This window comes from Acaromyces ingoldii, assembly GCF_003144295.1.
Source record: "Acaromyces ingoldii strain MCA 4198 unplaced genomic scaffold FA10scaffold_8, whole genome shotgun sequence".
Lineage (NCBI taxonomy): Eukaryota > Fungi > Basidiomycota > Exobasidiomycetes > Exobasidiales > Cryptobasidiaceae > Acaromyces > Acaromyces ingoldii.
In genome coordinates, this window is record NW_020290254.1 from 813,053 (window position 1) to 831,345 (window position 18,293).

Consider the following 18,293-nt stretch of genomic DNA (forward strand, 5'->3'; position numbering starts at 1 on the left):
ACATGCAAGGGCCGATTGCTCTGACTTCCGGAAAGTCCTGTCCTCCCGACTGGTGAGGACCCTAAATCATTTTCCAAGACTCTCCTGAGCAACCACATGCAGCTCGAGTCACGCTCAGCCCAATTTTGCCCACGAGAGCTCTGGTGGTAAGATCACTGTGGTTGGCATCAAGAGAGGTACGTACGGTGAAGAACACGGATCATGGCGTTTACTCTCTACTTGCGACACTGCCTACAACGAAGCTCTCTTGCGCCTTAAATGTGTCAAAGGCCGCTGCGCAGTATATGAAACTCATCGCTACCGTACAAAAAAGAAAACGAAACGAGAGGTTGATTCATCTGAACAAGTAACGATAGGGATAACACCTACATACTTTAGGAAACTCAGTGCCACACTTTGGCGAGAAAGGTGAGGGAGCTCGATAGAAGCAAAGTACGATACCGTCGAGAAAAATAATGGAGCTCGAAAACAATATTCTCAGGTCGTTTGGAACTTAGGGCACTGAGTGAATCAAAGTTCAGTGGTGGTGCTCGAGAAAGTGAGTGGTTGAACGTCGTAAGGTGTCGATGTTGCCCTGGGCAGCATTAGCCTCTTCTTAATTGGAGTTATGTGTCCCTCCGGCGCATGAGGCATGTCGTCATCGCTCTTGCAGACCCATTCCTGATATGAGTGAAAAAGACTCGTGTACATCCACCGGCAGTGGTATCCACTCGGGGTGTAGCCGGGCTGCGTTGTATTGGGCGGCTGATCCTTGGTCTGTGCAGAAGAAGCGATAGCAGCAGCGGATAGCGACGCTTCCAAAGCACTCGCAGAGGAACGTGCAGAAGAATCGATAGCAGCAGCGGATAGCGACGCTTGCGCTTGTGAAGAACTTAGTGCTGCGGCGGACGCGGCCGAAATAGACTGCAAGGAGGCTATCGACCCAGCCGACGCTTGCGAAGCATGCGCAGAGGACATTGAAGCAAAGTAGCTGCTCGATGCAGTGTGCTCAGGGAGATTGCTGACGGCGGCAGAGTACGGGTTGACAGAGGCGGAGGACGACAGGGTGGTGGTGGAATGCTTGCTCGAATGTGGGATATTGGCTAGACTGGCCGACTTGACTGTTGTCGCACTGGTCGGCTTCACGCCCGATCTTGTGCCAGGCGTCTTTGAAGCATGGCTAACAGTGCTCGACCTCAACGTGCTTGTCTTTTCGGTGCTTCGCACGCCGGTGTGGGAGGTAGACGTACGAGCTTTTGACATCGCGCTTGTAGATGTGCCGGCTCTGGCCTTGCTCGACGTTTGGTGGGATCTTGACGCAGTGTGGGTAGTGGAAGCCTTGCTGCCCGTTTGGCGGCCTGAACCCGTCTTCGACTGCGAACTTTGCGCTTTAGTCGAGGTGAGAACGCCCTTGCTCGAGTCGCCATCTTTTAGAGGTGGAATGAAAGTGCCTGCAAGGATTTGCGCACGCACAGCTGCGAGACCGCCAACTGCAGCACAGACCTCAGGCTGCAAGGCACAGAAAGCTAGCGCCTCCGCAGCTGCTTGTGCTGGAGGGACGGGCACTGGTGTCTTGATAGGACCTGCTCCGTCGCCTCCGTTAGCGTTGCTAGAGTCACGGCCACCGTCTTTCGAGCAACCCGCCTGCCTCTTGCCCAGGAATTTGCCGATTATACCACCCAAAAGACTACGTCTCGACGGTTGACCGCATTTGCTCTTCGCCTTCTTCGCAGCTGCCTCCTGTACTTTTACACCCGTACTCGTCACAGTTTTACCCCACTTGTCCAGCTCGTCCTGTGTGAAGACGGCTGGATCCAAGGTCCGAAGCCCTTCTCCGAGCTCTTTGAGCTTGTCCGATATGTCCTTGTTGACGTACTCCTCCATATAACCATCAAGGGCACGGTAGATATTGGCGTCAAAAGCAATCGAATCACCCGTGCCTTCCTTGTACGTGAATGCTTTTTTGGCTTGGTTCACTTTCCTGGGTACCTTAATCAGGTTCTTAGACGAGTTTGCGATCTTTCGAAACGCTTCCATCTGCTTTTTATGCGCCTTACACCAGCCATCGAGCGGCTGCCCTGCGTCTGCTACGGCAGTTTTGATAAGAGAGAAAATTTGATCGAGCTCGATTTTGTGGTCGCAATCCATTCCCGGCAACGTGGTGGCCCCGGTTTCTAATAAAAAGTAATGGTTGAGCCTCAAGGAGGAGGAACAACCTCAGTCGTCACCTACGTTTGGGGTTATACGGGACTAGTTTGTTGCCTGTCGCGTCGTATCCTAATTCTTTACTTCCGCATTCGGCGTACTCAGTACCAGAACGAAAGTTGACATCGCACAAGATGCCAGACCTGCTGGCGCGAGAGTTCAAGTTGTAGCTTTGGGGCTCGTGGTAGGGTAGAGACGTCACAGACGTTGCCAGAAAAACGAGAGACGAAAGAGAAACGAGAAAACGCATCGTGAGAACGCCGCACAGCAGCGTCTCTGAGTTGGGAGGATTTGTGAATTCGAGGTCATGGTGTCGTTCTGTCTCTCCTTTTATCTCTGTACTTTCCTCATACGCTCCCCTCTCAAAAGTTCATCAAAGCAATATGCTGCGCCAAGTTGCAGAGAGGGATTGTCCCTCGACAGGCAGGAGAGCCGTGCAAGACGATTGCTATCTCTGAAGCGTTGACCGCGTGGTCCGATGGTTTCATACCATACCTGAATAACCCTGGAAGGCCTCTTCAAATGATTAAGGCGCGTTAAATAGAAATCTGGCGCGTCTTTACAACGCCTTCATTTGAATCGGGCGTCATGTTAGCTGGGCGTCACTTTTTTTCTTCGGTCTGCTTTTCCCCTTTATATTACTTTTCTTTTCTGCCAGCATGATAATGCCTGCTCCTGCAGTGCCTTTTCTGTGATTGTGAACTCAATCAGCATTAGATTAGGCCCATGAGGGCTGCCTTGGATAGGGTTTGAATTAATGCCCAAATCGAGATGACCTTGCGGTCGTCGTTACCCGCGCCTCGATGCGATTTGTTAAGGTAGCGGCGTGTTGCACCTCAGATCTTGAGTGATTTAGGACTACCTTGCAACATGGTACTTTTCAAGTTCGGCAATTGTACATGTATGCACAGCCTCCCCACCATAGCCAGCAGGGCTGCAGACTCTTTCCGCGGCCGGGAAAGCCGCGGGGCGTGGCTGTGCAGAGCACGGTGCGAAGGAGAGAAACGATAAATACAGCTAAAGCATGACCAGGAAAGGGATTGATTGATTTGAGGGCTTCTGGCTAGAACCTCAGCTTCAAGATATTCTGAGAAGTCGCTGAGTACCGTGGCAGACTTGTATTGTGCAATCGTGGTGAACACCGTATTCCGAATCAGCACGAGGTCTCTACCTCAGCAGAAGAATTAAGAGACACGCGCGGAGGAAGTACCGGTAGCCGCACACTGCCTCATTTATCCGCTGGTCGTATCTGCAGCACACTAGGCAGATTTGTACAGCCTACCACAAGAGCCGACTGAGGGTGAGCGTGGTGAAACCATAGACGCGCTGAAGAGGCAATCATTGTCCACATCGAGCAGAATGTGTGAGATCACGCGGTCGGAGCACATAGTTTGAGGATTGTGGCAGCTGTGCGCTCGTGACGGAGAAGACGTCAGCTTGTGCACTAGTCACTTTTCAAACATGAGATATTGCGACGGGCAACCACAGGGAAGTATCATATTGTCGGGCGTTCAGAGGAGACTTAAAAGAGATGCGCCGGCAGAAAGAAGAGCAAGTGTCATGCGGGGTGAAAGCAACGGCATACTTCCACTGCTTTGGAAGTTGGGTTTCAATGGCTGGGAAGTCGGATCGTGCTGGATGGTGAAGTTATCGCTGAAGCCTTGGACGACAACGACTGGGGCCGACCTGTTGGCAGACGAAGGCATGTACGTGCTGAACTGTAGGTGGTACACCCCTCCGCTCGCCTCAGCTGGCAGCTGAATCATGGAGTGGTTCTCTGCACCATAGAAGGGCCCGTAGTCTGCCTCAAAAGAAGGACAGGACCCCTGACAGCCTTGGGTGGGGAGGAGAGACATGTTGAAAGCAATGACATCAGGTATCGTGTAGCCGCTCTCTCTGTACTGTGCAACGTCAACAGTTGCATTTGTCCAAAAGATGCGATTTTCTCCTCCAGCGATCCTGCAAGAATTAAGGCGGCGTAAGATAAATGAAAGAGTCGGGCAATCTCTGTTCTTCTGACTCACCAGCCCGCTGCGGAAGTCGGATATGTCACATTGATGTAGCCGGACACGTAGCACTGCGACCAAAGAGCAGACGAGATGAGGAGCACAGCCCAATAGAGCGAGCAGATCATACTGAGTCGCTTGGTATCGATTGGGAAGCTCGACGTCGAGGTCCGTAGAGCTCTGGGAGCACCCCGTCTTTTAAGCAACAGCGGTCTGCAACAGCGGTCATCATGCAACATGCGCCAAGCATCTAGAATCATTCGATGATCTCATCGCTTCGTGTTACCTGCATCGCACTGGTACCTGATTAGTCACGATCTCGTGGTCGAGCTTACTCCCTCGATTTAAGGTTATTCTGTGAGCAACAACTTCGATCCTGGAATACGGAGTCCCATGCACGTCGACTTAGTATAAGCGCTCAGCGTACCCGAATCCTGCGCGCTAATAATTATAATACAGGCCGAGTCGAATTTCCATGATTTGATTTCGAAGCATCAATGCTAGGTCAAGCAGCAACGCCGCATTACTCTCTTCAGTCGATGACTTGTAATAAGTGCCCTAGAGTAGTAGTAGTAGATTCATAATTCGATTCTGGGTCAGGAGAAGTCTGCAATTCGAGAAGTAGCTAGATTCAACGCTCGAAAGCAGGCAGAAAAAGGAGACGACGTCAAGGGTGCCATCATCACGGGGGAGAGGCGTCCGGATCGAATTCTTTGCGCAGCGACTTGATTTGCTTCTTGATCTCCCTCCAGAGGATGTACTTGTCGAGGTCGACGACTGCGGACACGTCGACCCAATCGTCGGCAAGATCTTCGACAAACGCCTCCCTTTGGCTGCCAGAATCTCCCACAGAAACGTATGATTCGTCGTTACAAGGCACCCTGTCTTCTCGACGGTGGCGGGCAATGGCCAGAAGCGCGGCGACGAAAGCCTCTTGTATAAAAGCGAAGCTGAACTTGTCGGTGATACCGGCGATGGCGTCGCACAGGATATCTGGAAACGCAACGTCTTTGTTGTCGCGCAGCTTTCTCTGCCAGAAGTGGCAGTATGCGATGCGCTCCTCCTTGTTGGGGTCCGAGAAGAGGTATTTTCTGTCGAAGCGCGAGGGCCGTTTCTGGTGATCCGGTGTTAGCATATGTCCCCCAAAAGAAGGAGGGGTGGCACGTACCGCAATTCCCGGATCAAGCTGATCGAGATGATTGGTGCTGCCCACCATGAAGATGCCGTCGTTTGCCTTCAAGCCATCGACTTCGTTTAGAAAGTAGCTCCTTACTCTGTCCGACACGAGCGAGTCCAAGTCCTCGAAGATGAGGTAGCATGGTGCTGTCTGGCGGGCCCTCTCGAAGATTTGTTTGATTGCATATTCGGGGCCTGCAGCCTTTCGCAGATGTGAGTCTGACCCTTCTGGCACAAACATAAAGAAGTCAATGCTCACCGAAGAGAGCGACCTGACGTACAGGGAAGGAATCGGGTCCTTCAAGCTGTACAGTGCGTGCATCATCGCCTTGATGCTGATCGTCTTTCCATTTCCCGGAGGACCGTAGTAGATCACCCCTCGCTTCCACGGCACCTTGAACTTTCGGTACTGCTCCTTTGAGTGGAAGAAGGACATGTGATCGTCAATGAGATCCTGCTTCATCTTGGCGTCGAGGATGACGTCGTCCCACGACGCGCTACGTATGCTCGCGAACAGCTGGGCACTTTTTTGCCAGTAGCCACTGTCAAAGACCCAGACCTCGTCATGCAGCTCACTGGTCCACCTGCCCGCTGCATAGACCAGTGCCTCGGCCTTCTCGCGCTGCGGCGTCAATAGGTAGGCAAAGCGGAGCTGAGGATAGGAGGCCGAACCATCGCGGCCCTCCAAAAGGTAGAGGAGGAAGTCACAACCGTCCCACCTGTATCCGTACTTGGCAAACAGAGCCGTGTCTTGGATGCTTCCATCTTCCGTGCGATGCGGAGGAGGGGTGTATTCAGTCAGTAACAGGTCGCTCTTCCCCTGCTCGAGCGGCCAGAAGGAGGCCTTTCCTGTGCCGGTAGCATAGTCGAGCAGATTGCAGTTCGGTATAGACACGGTTACCAGCGCCGAAGTCGGGTGCTGCTCCCTGAGCGCACGGCTGATGACGGCATTCGTGTTGATGCGCCGGGCCTCGGAATGGTCGAAGAAAGCAGTTGCGATGGTGTCCATCCTGAGCGCCGCGTGGTGGTGGTGGTGGTGCAGATCTGGTAGCGTGATTACGATCGACTGCGCGAAGAGCCCCGCTCGGGGAACCCTCCGCTGAGATTCTAAACTCTGGCCCGTGCGAGAGAGCTGCTAATCGCCCGATCCAAATTTGGCTAGCGGCTCATTTCTTCTGAGCAAGAATTATAAGAGTCTCCCCTTCATCCACGCCCAGCGTGTGCATTTGCAAGCAACGTATCTATTTCGGGTCGACGAGTCGAGCACCGACAGAAGAAAGTACAGTGTAATCAATCCCGGACAATCGTCTGCACCTGGCCACAGGCGCCGTTTCCAAATGTCCCCACTTCGTCTGCGGCGAGGCTGGGATCAGTGTCCACCTCGTACGGCGCAGGGCAAGTCGTATCGCTGATCATATAGCACTGGTTTCCATAGTCAACCTGGTCTGCGTTGAAGAACTCCCAGGCGTTGCAGCCGGCCTGCTGACAAGCCACGCAGCAGTCTGACGCTGCATTTGATGGTCCAGTGTTGATGACTGCGCTGTCGTCGCTTGGATAGATGTTGAATACGTATTGGCCACTGATCTTGTTGATGACATTGTTGGTCTGGCAAGCAGCATAAGACGTGGCTGTGGCCACTGTCGTCTGTGTCTGAGTGGTGGTGGTGGTGGTGGTGGTCGTTGTTGTTGTCGAAGTGGTAACGGTGGAAGTCGAGGTAGGTGCCGTAGTAGTGACAGTAGTACTGACATCAGGAGGCGCCACGGTCGAGGTAATCGTCTTCGTCGTCGTCGTCGTAGCAGTTGATGTGGGCCTGTGTGCAGTGACCGTTGTGGTCGAGGGGGATGACACTGTGGTTGTGACGTGGACGACCTTTTCGATGAGCTCCTTGCACGTCACCGACTGGGGGTAGGACTTGCACAGCTTCTTGATGACCGGCATACGAGCCAAGAGGCTTGGAGCCTTTGCCTGGCGCTTGACCTGCGCTTTGCCTAGCGCAGAGTCAAGTGCTCGGCGTTGGTTTGGCTGATATCCAAGCGAGGCGACTTGGCTGGCGGCAGGAGTGAAGCCAGCAGGCGCCGGAACTGTGGATGTGCTTGTGGTTGTAGTTGCCGTCGTAGTGGACGCCGTAGAAGTGCTGGTGCTCGTGGCCGTCGAGGTTGAAGTAGTCGTGGCCGTTGGTGTGATGGTGTTGGTGAACCTGATGAAGGAATCTACATGTAAGCCATCTTGTGGCTCTCGCAGTCATTAGAGCAGATGATCTCCGCCTCTCCTCTCGTCGGGTAGTAGATCGAAGGCACTCACGTGTCAGTGACTGCTAAGTTGGTGCTAGTCGTCGTCGTGCTTGCAGTGGCAGTGGAGGTGACAGTCGTCGGCGAAGGTGTCACCGTAGTAGTGCTGCCTGTCGACTTTACCGTGACAGAGACCGTCGAGGTAGTCGTCGAGTACAGTGTGGTGGTGTGGACATGCTTCTTCTTCGTACTCGCAACCTTTGTGTAGCACTTTTCCTGTGTATACGTTGTGGTGGTGGGGTGGTTGCGCCGCTGAAGATTCACATCTCGGTCGCGAGCAGCAGCCACGTTGGGCAAGCTCAGCGCCAGCCAAACAGCAAGCAGTGCAAAGGCAACAGCATGGCGTTGAAGAATCATCTTGACGCGGAAGTAGGAGTGCAGGTGAAAGGTGCAACAAAAAGGGATTCGAGGTGGCCCCTTCAGAAAGCGGGTGCTGCTTATAATAAGAAATGGGCAGCTAGGCTTGCATTGTAACAAGAACGACTCGGAGCACCTCATGCGCTTCACGAAACGACATGTTCCAGTGTGTGACTGTCGTCTGCACCCCTTGTGGGGAGACAGCGAGTCACAGAGACCCGCTGTCACTGAGAGAGAGACAGAACAAGCCAGAAACACCCGCGCTAAGTCGGGAATGGGATAGGTTCTAGGCGCACTCTCAATTAGGCGAGGAGCAGGAGTCGGTGATGAGCGTCGTCCTTCCCGATAATCCTTCTTTGTCAGCCAGGAACGAGCTCGGAAGACTGTTGTTTTGCCGATCACGAAATAATTTGGTACGCCTCGGCCACGTCCGGTGGCTTGCTGGGATCGAAAACATTTTCGTCGTGCAGCTTCGTGGCTTAGAAAGCGGGGTCGTTGCGGCTTTTAGCCGTTACCGCGCGCTCTGCCTGCGGAACGCGTCCAAATTCAATGTCCCACGCTGTGCCGCTCTTGCCTGCGCTTTCAGACCGCATTGTGCTACTGTCAATCAATCGGGTATCGTGCTTGCATGCAATCATACGAGACTTTGCTGGCAGGCCATTCGGTTCCGTCCCAGTCTCTGAGAGTATGCAGGGCCAGATGACCCGTACCACTCTTCACAGTGTAATCATGAGTCTCGGCCCAACGACTACCCTCTTGTCCTGGTCGATGCGTTCCGGGACACAAATCGTGATAAATTTGATCTTAAAAAGGATGCGATGAGGCTTGATGCCTTCCGCTCATCCTGTCCCCCCCTCGTACCGTCCGATAATGAAGCTTGGTGTCAACTTTCTTGCACTTTGTGCGCTTTTGTCGCTGTCCGGCTCAAGCTTAGCCGCCCCCAGCTCAGCTACCAGCGGCCAAGTGATCAAGGCACCAAAGATCCCGTCTTCCTGGAGGCACGTTGGATCGGCGAGGGGCAGCACGCCTTTCTCCTTCACCCTTCACCTCAATAGCGCAAACCTAGCCGGACTGGCATCTCGCTTGGACCAGAATGGTGCCATTGCCTTGAGCGAGGCAGAGGTGGCCGCCTACGCTTCGCCAACCAACGCTACCTTGGCCACAGTACAGAGCTACCTAAAAGCCCAGGGCATCGCTGACTCGGCAATCAGCTACAATAATTTCAAAGATCAAATTACTGTCAAATCAACGGTTGCTCAGGCTTCCAAGCTCTTCTCAGCCAGCCTCGCTTCATACAGCAACCCTGACGGCACGGTACTCCCTCGTACTACAAGCTATACGATTCCAGCCCAGATCTCCAGCTCTGTAAGGTGAGCGACTCACGTTCTGGTCTTACTGTCCTCACTCCCTAATATCCTCTCTGCGCAGCCTTGTTCAGCCCTTGGCGTCCTTCTTCCAGATTACTACCGGTCCAGGTAAAGGCAACCTCACCACTGCAGCAACCAAGCGATTTGAGCTCGAGGAGCGTGCTGCTACGGCTCCTCCCGATTGTGTCGCCAACAGAGTGACCCCGACCTGCTTGCGAGAGCTCTACGGGACCAACACCTACACTCCCACGGGGGGCGCCAACACAGACATCCTCGTCGCTGGCTTCATCGGCCAAAGTGCGTACCGCTGCCCGCCTATCACGACCTCTTCTACTTGATATTGACCGACCACCTTTTCCTTTTTCGTACATACAGGCTTTTCGCAAGCCGATCTTACCCTATACTTGCAGCAATTCAGGCCCGACGCTGCCACCTACGTGATGCCCGTCATTGAAGCAAAAAATGCGGTCAACGACCCCGCAAATCCTGGCGACGAGGCCACTCTGGACGTTCAGACCGTCGTCGCCCAGACGTACCCGCTGAAGTCTGTCTACTACAACTACGGCACTGCGACGGACAACGGTGGCGACATCTTCGAAGCTGCCTTCACTGACATCATCAACAACTATCAAGCATACGGCAGCCCAGGTGTCTATTCGGTCTCGTATGGATCGGACGAGGCTGGCTTCGGTGCAACTGAGGCACAAGTCTTGTGCAACAGTGCCATGAAGCTCACCGCCATGGGCACAACCATCGTGTTCTCTTCGGGCGACAATGGCGTCAATGGCCAAGGTACTAACAACGGGGACAGCTGCCCTCCATTTGTTCCCACGTACCCCTCTGGCTGTGAGTCCAAAGTTGGTCTACGGCACTTGCTAGCCCTGACTCAACCCTCCTCGCTTCCTCTCCACAGGCCAATACATTCTCTCCGTCGGTGCTACCGTGAATTTTGCTCCTGAGGTTGCTGTGACCGCAGCGACGGCCGGCTATTACGGCGGAGGCGGCTTCAGTAACGTCTTCGCCCGCCCCACATTCCAGAATACAGCCGTCTCGCAATACAAGACCGTGCTCGGTACCAAAGACGCCGGTGACTACAGTACCACTGGACGAGGCTATCCCGACATCAGCGCGCAAGGCTACGCATACCTGATCACGGAAAACGGGAACAATTACAGAATCAGCGGTACCTCCGCTTCGTGCCCCACGGTTGCCAGCATCTTTTCTCTTCTCAACGATGCACGCCGAGCAAAAGGGCAGAAAAACCTCGGCTGGGCTCACCCGTTCCTCTACAGGACTCCCACTGGCCTCACAGACGTCACAAGTGGGGGAAGCTACGGATGTGCCGACGCCACGCTTGGGTTGTGAGTCTGACCCAGAGCGCAACGCTCCTTTCCAGGTGTTGACCTCTCTCTGCAGCCCTGCCGCCAAGAGGTGGGACCCCAGCTCAGGCCTTGGCACACCCTACTTTCCGAATCTGCGAACTGCCCTCGGTATCTGAGAGTATTGAATCTTTTACATGGTTCTTTGCATGTGATCTATGTCGCGAGCGACAATGTATGACCGATGTGACTTGTCGGCTCCAAGAATCGTCTTGAGCGAGCCGCGAGGCGCCGCAACTCTGAAGCCCACCAATGTAAGGACAAACGTCGAGACGATCGGAGAGGACTCGTAAGCCTGTTCATATGTACCGCTTGTGCCTCGCTGACTGGACGTCTGTATTGCTAGGCATTCCATTGTGTTGCAGCCTCTGCAGAGTAATGATGGCTCCGATTGGCTTTTTTGCAGCTACGTTTGATGAAGATGGTCGCCGGTTCAAAGTCGCTGTTCTGGGTTCAAGAGTGGCTGTTTCGTGTCTGCAAGCGCCCAGAGAGCTTGTAGCTTGAGGCATTCCGCTGCCGGTTGTGCTTCACAGATGAGAAGTTGTTCTTGCTTGCGAAATAATGAGGAATTGATACAGTACAATGAATACGGTCTAGCCAAGTTGTATAGTACTGCAAGTTCACCAAGAACCATTCCTTTCCTCTGTTCACAAATTTACGCGAGCAGGAGCATGGCGAGAGCAGCACCGAAAATAGACGCAGTGAGACCAATACCTAAAGTTGCTGACGTCGCGTCGTCCGTCTGCGTCGCCTTCTTCAAGTCGGTACTCGTGAATTCCGAAGTGCAATTCTTGTCAGAGCTCACGGTGATGTTGTCGTAGCCCGCGTTGACAACCGTGCCGTTGCCATACGTCACATAGCCCTAAATTGACGAAGCGTTAGAGACTGATCTAGCGTCACTGCGACCATGTCCGAGACAACAACGTACAGTGACTGAATATAAGCCCGGAAGAACAAAGCCGTCTGTGGTGTTTCCGGTGTTAAGGGTCCAGGGGTGGCTGGGGATTTCGTTTGCTAGTGCCCCTGGATACATGTCGAAGAACAAGAGGCTGTATCCAGAGAATGAAACCCCACTATCATCCTTCTGGGTGATCTGTGAGGTGTTGTATGTGTGGTCGACAAAAACTTTGTCCCCTTCTATGACAGGACCTGTGGAATACCGATAAGCAGTCATTCCACCACTCGAAAACACAACTCACCCTCAGGAGTAAAGCGTGGTTGCCCAAGCACGAAGCGGTAGGTATTGTTTCTGTAGATCTCAGCAGCGTTGAACAAGATCTGAAAAGAGTATTGGCTTCGATTGCAGGAGTTGAGGCCACTCGCATATGGGAAGTTTGGCGAGCCTCCGCCAAAGGGTTCGTAAGGATCGTCTCCCACGTGAACCTCGCTGGAGTTGCTCTTGACCAAAGGTATGCTGTCCTGACGACGACCCAATCCTGTTGCGGGCCGGGCTACGGCACTAGCCGCTGTGACGAGAGCGACAAGGGCAACGAGATTCATGTCTCTTGCTTTCGTCTTTGGTAGCTGGGTGGTTGCGTGTGACAGCGTCTTCTTGCAAACTCACTTATCCCCGTGCACTGCCGGCTGCCTCGACCGCATGCTTGCACGGTTGAATATGGGCCTGAGTGCTCTTCGTCCTCGTTCTCTTCTGGTCTGGCCTGACCGCATGGTCACATCCCGCTGAGCTGCTAATCTAAATTCGTCTTTAATCATTCCTTTCTATTTGCATCACCCCTATCCGCTGCCTCGACCGCGTGGTTCACGCGCTTACTTCTCACATTTCATCCGCATTCTTGAATTGCTGTGTTCTAATAATGTTACACAAATAGACTCTTAAAGTTTCCTACTTTCAGCGCTAGGGAGCGAAGTGATGCCCTTATTACATCGTCAGCAGCACGCGACTTCTGTCTATCTTCGAGTGAAGCGATCTCAGCTGGGTGGAATTCTAGGTAATGGGACAGCTTGCTTCTCGCCGATTGAGCAGTGCCTTTCAAGAAACAGTGCAGGTAGGCAATCAACCTTCCAATAACGAGACTTATGGCCGCTGAGCAATCAAGACAACGGCGGCGTCTTAGGCTAAGATGCAATGCCGAAGGAGTGATCACGTCTCTGTAGACACTGATCGACAGCCTCAAGCTCTCGAATACATTCTTCCAGCATATGGACTTGATTTCTTATGTTGCAATTACATCAGTAGAACTGCAGCACAGCTAAGAGGACAAAGTTCACAGCGCTAGTCGTGACCACGAAGTTGACCTCTCCCTGCTCAAGGGACCCGCTCTTCTTGCTCGCGTTGTCCGGTACAATGTTTGGTTGCAGAGTGGCATTAGCATTGGAGGTGGAAAGATCGCTGCCCTTCTTGATACTGCCCCTCTTCTTGTCGCCGCCGCTCTCCACGATTAGGCTTGCCCACAAGAAACCAAGGATGGTCCACACAAAGAAAGCTTCGATTATGAGGAACAAGGCCAGATTAGCATGGTTCCTTCCCAGCTCAGAGAGCCTTGACCAGGTGCCTGGGAGAAGAAGGAGCTGGACAGAGGCGAGAAGATGTAGGCAGGTGCAGGTTGTATTCAGGTCGAGATCGGCGACTAGGCAGTACGCTTGTAAGACCAGCATGGTCAGCAAAGCGTAACATCGAGAAGTTGACAGCTGTAGGACGGGCATAGGCAGACAGATGCTGATGGATAGCGCGCTTAGTGCAAAGAAACACCACATTGTGTATCTACACGCTGTTGTCGAGTTCACCTTTCTGACCTTCGCCTCAACGAGTGCAGCGACAAGTATGGCAAACAGCGTGCACAGAAGGATGCCTGCTGGCCTGTTGTCTTGTCCAAAGAACATGGCGTACGTCGGAACCAGCTTCAAGGGCCAGCGAAAGAGATCTATTGTAGGTTTGAAGAGCCTCCGTAAGATTCTGTCGTCCATCGTGGCCGCGTCGTGATGGAATGAAGTTGAGAACAATGGAGTGCTGAGATCGAGGAGTTGTTCAAATGTGAGACACGCGTGAAGGTACACTTTATCAAGGAGAGTGTACGGCATTTTAGCGTTCATGCGGCACTCACTTTTCTGCACATGGAAGCGAAATCTGGATTCTCACTACTTGTGACACCAACAAATTTCAGAAAGAAGAACACTGACGAAGCGCCCGCCGATGCGCTTGACTCCAAAATTATCGGACTAATCTTGATACCGAGCAGTCGGTTTGCTTCTGGTCCAGTCGACATCTCCGGTAAATCTTCAGAATGCTATAGCTCTTTATCGATTTGATAAAAGGCCCCCGTACCATAGTCTGCCCTTCGTCAACTAACTCGTCCTACCACAGCGCTCGAAACATGCCATCGATAGACAAAAGTGTGCCGCCGAAGTTGGTATACCCACCCTCCTGGATGATCCTTTCATCAATCTTCCCCCTTCCGACGTACGACATTGCAAGGTTGTCGCGGTCGTGTTCTTTGTCAGTGAGTTAGTGATGTCAGTGTTTCAAACGACAGTGATGGACGGCTGACAAGCCATTATCCAATACAAGCACTCGGCGCTGCCTTCGTTGAAGTAATCAATGCGGTACCGGAAGACATCCGTATCATCCGCCGGACGGGTCCCAGAGTGCCGTTCATGGCGTATGCAACGGCAAAGGCATGTATACAGTACATTTACGTACTGTCTGATGTATGCCCTCTTTGGCTTCGTACCCGGCATTGGTGATTGTGACGCATACGCCAAAGTAACCCCGGCGATCTATGTCATTGCTCAGATGGGTATCAATGCCATCTTTTGCCTTCGCAATTACGCCATCTACAATCGCAGCAGAAAGATCTTGGCCATTGCGGTGCTCTCGACAGTGATACTGGCCGGCTTCGCAGTCGCTTGCCCTTTTGCGCTCGCCGCAACTAGTACTCCAACAGGCTACTGCCTCTTTTTCAAGTTTGAACGCTGGGTGGTCAGCTCTTTTGTGTTTATCATGTTAAAGTGAGTTGAGCAGGCCGCAATTGCTCGCATTGGGTTTCGCTGAAGAAAGAAAGATGCACAACCAGCAACCTATTGCAAGTGAGCCTGATGGTTGCGCAATTTGTTCGGCTGGGTCCGTACAGGCTGCATCACATCCTCCGCCCTTCATCTGCCGCTATCAAGATCCCAAGCTTCTATCTTGCTTTTATCGAACAAGGTCTCGTCTACTGGTTCGTTTCCCTATTTGCAAATACGGCAATTGTCGCAGTCAGCACTTCGAACATCTCGAGTTTTTACGACGGATTGCTAATGCCCGTGGTCCTAGTGATCGAGATTGCCGTGGCAGGCAGGATATTCCGATCGGCCCATAACACTTCCCATCGGGCTGCCACCTCTCAGCGCCAGGACATGTCAGTAAAGCGGTCTGCAAATCACGAAGCCGGAGATGATCGGCTCAACTCATGCAATCGCGGCCTTTGCATCGGCGGACCCCTGATCTGGGGAAATCGAGAGGAGAGCATTCAATTTCGTCGGATGCCGTCTGCAAATCAAGCCTCCTGGCTCGACGCGGAAGAGGTACTCAAGACCATTGTTGAGGAGAGCCCAAGGATACCGTAACACATAAATATCATAGTGAATGTCTCCCTAAAACTCGCCTGGAAGCCACGCTAATCCTGCTCTCGGACAGGTGTGGGTGCTGCGAACTTGTTTTGAGGGCGATATCGGGCTTGATTGGACACACAGGAAGTGGGAGTCAATCCGGTGCTTGCTGGGACGCTTGTGCTACAGAGTATTTTGTCTTGTCGGCAGCGCCCCAGTGATATGCATCTACAGAGGAAACCCGTTCAGGGAGAGTATATCGGAGTTTGAGGGCAACAAACGGGACCAGATTTACGGCACCATGAAGTCCACCTCTGACGACGAGTGTATAAAAGTTTCTTGTACGGTTTAGAGCGTTGAAGTGAAAAAGTGCGAAGTGGTCCGTCTGCGCGGCCTCGTGCGATGCGAGCGCAGTGCTCGAGAGCCAGCCGTCACATTAGAAGCAGACGGGTCGAATGTCTAAAGAACACAGGGAGCAAAGTTGGCGGAGCTGATCGGCAGGAGCAAGACGAGCGGCAATGACGACGGCTGGGCGGCCGTGCGATCTACGTCGTGTCATAGACTCCTCGAAGTTAATCATGCAGACGGCATTGAAAATTCCCCCTTCTACGGCAAGATTTGTCTTCGACGCACGTGGGATGCGCGGTAAAGTTTACAGCTGCAGGCGCGATAGGTTTGGATAAACCAAGCGCACAAGCCAGCATCACGACGCTTGGTACCACCACGATGTCTGTCGCGTCAGACGCAGATGAGAAGGAAACAAGAGGATACCCCTCGGCATTCTGGATAGCCCTTTGCGGCTATCCCTTGCTGTTCGGTCTTCTCTGTCGACGGCGAAGTGACCGGGCAGAGGGGGCCCTGAAGCTCGTCAGCACAATCCATGCCGTCCTCAGCACCTCGCTAGCCGCGCGCGACGCTTTTGATGCAAAGTGGAAGAGGTGTGTCTCCCTGCCCGTTCTAATCATCTATCGACATACTGATGAATTTGCCCAGCCTCAATCTCATCACGTCGCGTTCGGCGAGAAGCAATGCAGTCGTGGCTATTGAGGCGGGCTACCTGCTCCAGGACACTGCTATCTCCTACCTCGCTGATTCGAGGTACAAGATCCGCTTCACTCGGCTCATGAAGCTCCACCATGTCGTCCTGGGCTCCTTGCTCACTCTCTTTCTCGAATTTGCGAGGCGGAAAAGGGAGAGGGGCGTTTTCTTCGTCGAGATGTTCCTCCTCATGAACGCCAGCACGCCCCTCTTGAATCTCCGCTGGTTTCTTCGTCGGCGCAACCACCATGGAAGGGTGCAAGCGCTTGCATCGACCATCAACGATGCGGGCCTGGTGGCAACGTTCTTCGCCTGCCGAATTGGGCTGTGCGTTTTCATCGACTACTCCACTGCAGACGTGAATGCTCATCATGCCATTACCCCACAGGATCTACTACATGCTGTGGCTCTACGGCGTCCGAACGAACCGCAGCGTCGTTCAGTCCTTTCTAAGTGTGAGTGGCTCTGACATTCCCATGCGACAAGCGCACAGAAACCTCATCGCAAAATGGCTTTAGATTCCTGTCCAGTGCAAGACAGGCACAGCGTCGCTCCTGATCCTCAACACGCTCTGGTGGTTAAGCATGGCTCGTTCGACATTAAAAAGGCATCTCAAATGAAACAAGATGAATTAGTCACTGTTTACTCCAGTCTTGTCAAGGAGCCTGGCCATCTTCTCGCTGTCTTTGCGCCTCTGGGCCTCGACGTTGCTTCGAGAAGACGTCAATCGCTCATACAGGTCGTCGCACCAGCGGAGATAAGGTGCATAGCCTGTAGTGCCGAGCCGGTGGTGCTGAGCATGCACCGAGGGTCCGGCTGTCTGGAACGCGTCAGAACTCCGTCAGCATGTAGGAGAAAGGGAACTCACCGCCCCATCCTTTTGGAAGGATCTTGTCGTAGGAGAGCACATCGAGACCACAATGGTTTTGCACCAGGAAAAGAACAAAGGCGGGGACAAAGGCGGTGCGCGTCATGACGTGGGCCCCAATGATCTGGAGGCTAAAGTTGGCCGTAAGGACGAGAAGGAGACGCTCTCCCAGGTCCAGCCTGTTGGTGATCTGGGCATGTATCTCTGCGTGGTCGTGGTGCGTAGCATGCAGCTTCGAGTAGAGAAAGGGGATTTTGTGCAGCGAAAGGTGGACCACGAAGAAGAGGGCGTCGTAGAGAACCAATGACGAGAGAAGCTCGACGACGAGGCGTCGTGAGGTGATCGGGCGGGGAGGAAGAGCACGCGTTAGCTGCAGCGGCGATGAGAACGAAAAGTTGTGGATAGAGGGGGCTAGAAAGTTGGTGCTTTTGATGTTGGCCGGGCTTGAGTATGTGGCGTTGAGGAGCGAGTGGGGCTCGTAGCCTCCACTGGACACGATGTCTTGCCACGCAACCCCTTTGAACTTCTTGATGAGGATGAGGTCAAGAAGGAGGAGCGGCGCAACGTAGACGACAAGCTCGCTCAGCCTTCCCCTCAGCTTTCGGACGCGCACGGTCCCATTCTTCCATAGGTGAGCCCTTCCCGCCCTCTGGTCTACGCGCTTTGGCATCGGAGGTCGGGGCTTGCTAGTCGTGGCCAACGACACATAGTACGACTCAAACAGGATGTAGAGAGACACTGTCCAGAGCGTCTCAAAGTAAGAGGCCTGTTGGGAGGCACGTGTGAATCAGGGACCTAAAGCGCAGGGAGACAGAGAACACGTACATTGAAGAGGGACCGTCGCAGCAGCCAGGCCCAGCTTGCATCGAGAGCCGGTTGCCAGAGTGTCGGCGCGAGCAGACATGACCCGATGAAAAGGGCTCCGACAATCCTGAGCGTGAGTATCTGACGCTCCATGTTCGCACGTACTGCGACTACCGCTGTGGTGGAGGGGGAGACAAGAGAGGCCCGTCCACTTTTTGTACGTCGTCAGATAACCCTGGATTATTTCTGATTTGAAATAGAAGCACTCCTCGATCACGTAG

At 53.3% G+C, this 18,293-nt stretch overlaps 10 protein-coding genes across 10 annotated transcripts; 3 read left to right on the plus strand and 7 right to left on the minus strand.

Moving 5' to 3' along the window:
• Window positions 1-322: 322 nt before the first annotated feature.
• Window positions 323-2,470, minus strand: FA10DRAFT_281988 (hypothetical protein). Its single transcript, XM_025523737.1, has 2 exons — window positions 2,212-2,470; window positions 323-2,153 (listed from the first exon to the last, which is right to left on the minus strand). Exons 1-2 carry the CDS (start codon window positions 2,432-2,434, stop codon window positions 511-513), a joined length of 1,866 nt encoding a protein of 621 aa, XP_025374454.1. The 5' UTR covers window positions 2,435-2,470; the 3' UTR covers window positions 323-510.
• Window positions 2,471-4,122: 1,652 nt separating this feature from the next.
• FA10DRAFT_198727 (hypothetical protein) lies at window positions 4,123-4,590 on the minus strand. Its single transcript, XM_025518427.1, has one exon. It carries the CDS (start codon window positions 4,448-4,450, stop codon window positions 4,205-4,207), a length of 246 nt encoding a protein of 81 aa, XP_025374455.1. The 5' UTR covers window positions 4,451-4,590; the 3' UTR covers window positions 4,123-4,204.
• Window positions 4,591-4,649: 59 nt separating this feature from the next.
• On the minus strand, window positions 4,650-6,427 carry FA10DRAFT_269834 (P-loop containing nucleoside triphosphate hydrolase protein). The gene is made up of 3 exons (XM_025522897.1): window positions 5,626-6,427; window positions 5,359-5,568; window positions 4,650-5,304 (listed from the first exon to the last, which is right to left on the minus strand). The coding sequence occupies exons 1-3, from the start codon at window positions 6,373-6,375 to the stop codon at window positions 4,873-4,875; spliced, it is 1,392 nt and encodes a 463-aa protein (XP_025374456.1). The 5' UTR covers window positions 6,376-6,427; the 3' UTR covers window positions 4,650-4,872.
• Window positions 6,428-6,606: 179 nt separating this feature from the next.
• FA10DRAFT_281990 (hypothetical protein) lies at window positions 6,607-8,011 on the minus strand (the record flags this gene model as incomplete). Its single annotated transcript, XM_025523738.1, has 4 exons — window positions 6,607-7,016; window positions 7,113-7,354; window positions 7,449-7,576; window positions 7,668-8,011. 4 exons carry the CDS (start codon window positions 8,009-8,011, stop codon window positions 6,657-6,659), a joined length of 1,074 nt encoding a protein of 357 aa, XP_025374457.1. The 3' UTR covers window positions 6,607-6,656.
• An 870-nt stretch (window positions 8,012-8,881) lies between these two features.
• FA10DRAFT_262991 (subtilisin-like protein) lies at window positions 8,882-10,876 on the plus strand (the record flags this gene model as incomplete). The annotated part of the gene is made up of 5 exons (XM_025520167.1): window positions 8,882-9,381; window positions 9,440-9,675; window positions 9,754-10,224; window positions 10,292-10,739; window positions 10,795-10,876. 5 exons carry the CDS (start codon window positions 8,882-8,884, stop codon window positions 10,874-10,876), a joined length of 1,737 nt encoding a protein of 578 aa, XP_025374458.1.
• A 409-nt stretch (window positions 10,877-11,285) lies between these two features.
• FA10DRAFT_281991 (hypothetical protein) lies at window positions 11,286-12,443 on the minus strand. Its single transcript, XM_025523739.1, has 3 exons — window positions 11,957-12,443; window positions 11,686-11,906; window positions 11,286-11,619 (listed from the first exon to the last, which is right to left on the minus strand). Exons 1-3 carry the CDS (start codon window positions 12,255-12,257, stop codon window positions 11,413-11,415), a joined length of 729 nt encoding a protein of 242 aa, XP_025374459.1. The 5' UTR covers window positions 12,258-12,443; the 3' UTR covers window positions 11,286-11,412.
• A 494-nt stretch (window positions 12,444-12,937) lies between these two features.
• On the minus strand, window positions 12,938-13,620 carry FA10DRAFT_269836 (hypothetical protein). The gene has a single exon (XM_025522898.1). It carries the CDS (start codon window positions 13,596-13,598, stop codon window positions 12,948-12,950), a length of 651 nt encoding a protein of 216 aa, XP_025374460.1. The 5' UTR covers window positions 13,599-13,620; the 3' UTR covers window positions 12,938-12,947.
• Window positions 13,621-14,421: 801 nt separating this feature from the next.
• Window positions 14,422-15,320, plus strand: FA10DRAFT_262994 (hypothetical protein; the record flags this gene model as incomplete). Its single annotated transcript, XM_025520168.1, has 2 exons — window positions 14,422-14,723; window positions 14,789-15,320. The coding sequence occupies 2 exons, from the start codon at window positions 14,422-14,424 to the stop codon at window positions 15,318-15,320; spliced, it is 834 nt and encodes a 277-aa protein (XP_025374461.1).
• Window positions 15,321-16,020: 700 nt separating this feature from the next.
• Window positions 16,021-17,085, plus strand: FA10DRAFT_269838 (hypothetical protein). The gene is made up of 4 exons (XM_025522899.1): window positions 16,021-16,240; window positions 16,296-16,667; window positions 16,729-16,795; window positions 16,859-17,085. The coding sequence occupies exons 1-4, from the start codon at window positions 16,029-16,031 to the stop codon at window positions 16,958-16,960; spliced, it is 753 nt and encodes a 250-aa protein (XP_025374462.1). The 5' UTR covers window positions 16,021-16,028; the 3' UTR covers window positions 16,961-17,085.
• FA10DRAFT_304646 (hypothetical protein) lies at window positions 16,859-18,251 on the minus strand. Its single transcript, XM_025525376.1, has 3 exons — window positions 18,034-18,251; window positions 17,209-17,974; window positions 16,859-17,156 (listed from the first exon to the last, which is right to left on the minus strand). The coding sequence occupies exons 1-3, from the start codon at window positions 18,163-18,165 to the stop codon at window positions 16,972-16,974; spliced, it is 1,083 nt and encodes a 360-aa protein (XP_025374463.1). The 5' UTR covers window positions 18,166-18,251; the 3' UTR covers window positions 16,859-16,971.
• Between the last annotated feature and the right edge of the window lie 42 nt (window positions 18,252-18,293).